This window comes from Lactuca virosa, chromosome 8 (genome assembly GCF_052849685.1).
Source record: "Lactuca virosa cultivar CGN04683 chromosome 8, Lactuca_virosa_CGN04683_v6, whole genome shotgun sequence".
NCBI lineage: Eukaryota > Viridiplantae > Streptophyta > Magnoliopsida > Asterales > Asteraceae > Lactuca > Lactuca virosa.
Genome location: NC_136433.1, coordinates 17860377 through 17864939, shown reverse-complemented (window position 1 = coordinate 17864939; position 4563 = coordinate 17860377). Strand labels below are relative to the sequence as shown.

The 4563-nt window shown below is 34.7% G+C and overlaps 1 protein-coding gene across 1 annotated transcript; it reads left to right on the top strand.

Annotated features, from left to right (window-relative positions):
• Nucleotides 1-1180: 1180 nt before the first annotated feature.
• Nucleotides 1181-2620, top strand: LOC145130134 (uncharacterized). Its single transcript, XM_079064981.1, has 5 exons — nt 1181-1450; nt 1544-1680; nt 1785-2102; nt 2231-2551; nt 2617-2620. Exons 1-5 carry the CDS (start codon nt 1181-1183, stop codon nt 2618-2620), a joined length of 1050 nt encoding a protein of 349 aa, XP_078921107.1.
• Nucleotides 2621-4563: the final 1943 nt, after the last annotated feature.

Below are 4563 nucleotides of genomic sequence, written 5' to 3'. Positions count from 1 at the left end.
CCTTTTCATAGTTCTGAAATTGTTTAGACACACATGCATGCTATCTAAGGAAAGGTGTATGATTTTGATAAAGTTTTATCAAAGCATCTCGTATCAGAAATCTGAACTTTGGTAAGAAAGTCAATAAAGTATTGATTTCTAGAAGTCCAGCTGATTTCTGAGTACATGTCAAAGCTAGTGGGAGCATAAGTGTTATGCTAATAATCATCATGTTAGTGGGAGCATGATAATTATTGTTAGTGTTGCAAGTTAGCAATGTTAATTATAGAAAACAAAAGTTTCAATTCGTGAGGCTGCAGGGATTGAAAAAGTTGTTTTGCTATAATTAAGGGAGAGGATATACTTCATTTCAGTTCTAAAGGCTTAGATTGAGACCTTAATCATCTTTAGTCAAGAATATATATATGAATTTCATGTTGGATTGGTTCAACTTAAGGAAATTCTATATATTGCGTTCTCAAAATTCGATTATGATTACGGCATCCCTCTTCATAGTCAAATTAAATAATATGATTATATATTAATATATTAGAACTTATAATATATTAATATAAATCATAAATATACTATTCTCAAAAGACTATCCATATAAATTGTGCCGGTGAAGTGCAACCCAAATGGACCATGCCGGGTCGGGTCAAGTACATACCAAATATAGTTATGGACTTAGACATTAATCCAACACTTCCAAGGTGTTTTGGTGATTTGTGATTCCATTTGAGGCTTCCAAACTATTGGGGCTAAGCTCTTAAAGCTTGAAGACATCAAGCTACATCAAAAGGTATGTCATCTAACTAGAACTTTGTAGTATAGGTGCTTCATAATATGCTAGTTAGGATGAAACCTTGGAATAGTTAATATTTGCATGTATAATAGAGAAAACATAGATCCAAGGTTTATAGGGTTGCATGTACACCATAGGAGTGTTAGAATGCTCAAAACCCAACATCAAGATCCATAGCATTAGGACACATAGACACTTTGAGGTCATTGAATCACGCCTAACTATTTAGACTCTAAGATGCAAGTTGTACTTACAATATGGTTGCAAATAGAAACTTCATGCAAGTAAACGTAAACGTAGTGGTTATTTTGAAATCACAACGTATACCGGTCCGCACACTTGTTTACACTATAACCTTCTCTAGACCATCCGAACCTAGATGCAAGCTTGATTGCTATGGAAACTAGACACCTTATAAAAGAGCAACCTTCTATCAGTATTCTGGCTTTGAGAGCTGAAATAGTTGAAAATTTGGGCTATACTCCTTCATATAAGAAGGTTTGGGTTGGAAAGCAAAAAGTAATTGAACATGTGTTTGGAAACTGGGAAGAGTCTTATGTCGCTTTACCAAAATATCTAGGCGCACTTCAAAAGTTCAATCCAGGAACTATAGTTGAATGGTGTGTTTCAAGATCGAACGATGTGGATGAAGTTGAATTTAGGCGTGTTTTTTGGGCTTTTGCACCCTCTATCAAAAGGTTTCACTATTGTTGACCGGTGATTAGCATTGATGGTACACACTTATATGGTAAATACAAGGGTAAGATGCTAATTGCAATGGGAGTTGATGGTAATACTCAAATTTTTCCACTTGCATTTGCTATTGTAGAAAATGAATCCTATGATACTTGGGATTGGTTCCTTTTTAAGGCTGTCAATGAGCATGGATCTCCATGGTTAGAGCCATGTGGTTTTCATAAGTATTGTTATATTTCTTAAGTATTCTTTTAGGACATTTCAATAACTTGCTTCATTAACTTACGTTTTTTTAATTTTAAAGGTATTGTTTACGACATTTCATCAACAACTTTTATGACAAGTTTCTTAATTCAGAATTCAAAGCTTTAGCTTATCGTGCCTGGAATCAGAATCAAATTCGAAAGTTCAACTCCATCATGGAAGAAATTGGGAAGTTAAATCCACGTGCTCGACAATGGTTGGACAGTCATCCACTTAATAGATGGATACTTGCACATGATGATGGAAGGAGATATGGGTTGCTCACAACAAATTTGTCAGAGATTTTCAACAGTGTACTTAAAGGTGCTCGTTTCTTACCAATCACAGCTTGTGTGCAACTTACATTCTATAGAACAAGGTATATTCCTTAAGATCTTTTAACCGAGAAAAAGGTATATTTGAGTTGATAACTCAAAGAGGTCGAAATGTGCAAGTAGTTAATTTGGAACAAAAAACTTGCACATGTGGTAAATGGGAGGCATTTAGGTATCCTTGTTCTCATGTCTTGAGTGCATGTGCCAAACTCTCTTTGAATAGTTGGCAATATGTTGATAGATGTTACTCGATTGAATACTATTATGCTACTTGGGCATCTGAGTTCTCCCAGCTTCCTCATGAAGCGTATAGGCCACAATCACCATTTAATGAATTACTTCCAAATTTAGAACTATTACGAAAGAAAAAAGGTCATCCTCGTTCAACAAGACTAAAAAATGGTATGAATATTAAAGAAGGAAGAAATGTCAATCTTTGTGGAATTTATAGGCAACCGGGACATAATCGAAAACGATGTCCGTCTATGCGAAGGTAGTTTAAACAAAAATTATGGTATTTGTTGTGGTTATTCTGTTATTTTTTTTCTTTTTTTACAGGTAAGGATTTGTTACCGGTTCAAGGTCATGCTAATTGTGACGTTTTTCTTTTTGTAATAAACAATGTTGGAGTTTTCTTTTGTGGTGTTTTTTTTGTAAGAAACAATGTTGAGGTGTCTTTTTTTTTTTTACCTTAAAAACATTGTATGTGAATGTTGGAGTTTTTGCACCTTAAAATTTGATTATAGTGGTGGTTTTTGATGATTTTTTAATGTTGAGGCTAAAATTTGATGGTAAAAAGGTTGTATAAGAAAAACGGATATTAAAAAAAACCAGAAAAAAGAAGATAAAAAAAACTATTATTTAAAAAAACAGTAAAAAAAAGATAAAAAAAAAAACTAAAATGAAAGTTGTCATTTAAAAATATATATATATAAAAAACAATAAAAATGTGGAATAAACCAGAAAAAAAGAAAAATAAGATATTTAAAATTAAAAAAAAAAAACTAAAAAGGAAACTAAAAAGTAAAGAAAAATGAGAAAAATACTAAAATGGTAAATATTTTTGAAAGAACACTAAAATGGTAAACATTTTTTTTAACCACCCCATTATGGTCAAAAACTCCTCACTTCTAAAATCATTTTCAAATTAAACCCATAATTTACTAAACAACCCTCAATCTTCAAAAGTCTTTACAAATAAATCCAGAAATTACATTTTAACCCCCGAATAATCCAAATTATAACATTTGGCTCTCCGAAACCAACACCCCGCTAAATATTATGAATTTTTGGGCTACTATCCATTCATTAGTTTTTATCTATTTATTTATCTAATAAACAGGATGTTACAAACTCGACGAGTTGGACGGGGTTTGGAAAACCCTAATTTTTTGGGTATTGCACCATATTTAAAGGACTTAATAACTTCTAGGGATGGCCTCCCTACCAACCTCCTTGTCCAGAGAAACCCTAGATTCATATTCCATCTTGAATCTTGACTATGGTGAGCTTAAAATTATGGTTTTGGTGATTCCTTGGAAGGAGCTTGAAGGGTAGGAGCATTTGGGTTGGAAGAAGGAGTCTAGATCCAAAATCTCTTATTCAGAATCAGTCTCTTTGAGGTATAAAGTCGACACCTTGCCTTATATCCATCTAGATCTCTTTTATCTTGAGTTTTGGGACCTTGGATGATTTGTCCAAAATGAAGAGATTTCCAGGGGTTGATGGAGTAGATCTGACCCCTAAATGACCTCTTGAGGCTTAAAGTTGCAAACTTTAATGACCTTCATGCCCCATGCTTGCCATATGTTCATCATGAAGCCTATAATGGATCTTAGAGAGTATTTCAAGCATGCATGGATGTAAAATTAGAAACTTTACGTGATTTGTCCACCTTGGGAGACCAGATCTGTGTTTTGGGACGTGGTAGTGAGGATTTAAGGGCTTAATGGGTCAAGACCCTCTTTAGAGAACCTAGGGTTTGAGTTAGAAGCTTAATGGGTGATTCTTGAGGGTAAAGTTGGAAACTTTACCCTTCTAGACATCATTTTGGAAGAGATATGAGGTTTGGTGTCCTTAGATTTAAGAGAAATGGCTTAATGCACTAAGTGGGCTGGCAGACTGAAGAACTCGACGAGTTCATGGGTGAACTCGACGAGTTGGTTTGGGATTATCCCGATCCTAATGAAAAGGGGGCAACTCGTCGAGTTGCAAGGAAACTCGACGAGTTGGATCGAGATATCACAATTATGTCTTTGAAGGGAACTCGACGAGTTGAAGTATATCTCGACGAGTTGGGTCAACTCGGAGCGTTGACTTTGACTTTGACTTTGTCTTTTGACTTTGGTAAAGTTAGTCCTAAGGGGTGCTTGGAGTAAACAAACTTATAATGAAGGAGATTATGGGCTTAGGGTAAGGCCGTAAGGAGTTGGGGCCCAATTTAGAAAATTGGGTCATTGATGGATTTATGGACATTATAGTGTTGGGCTTTTGTTTTGAGGCTTG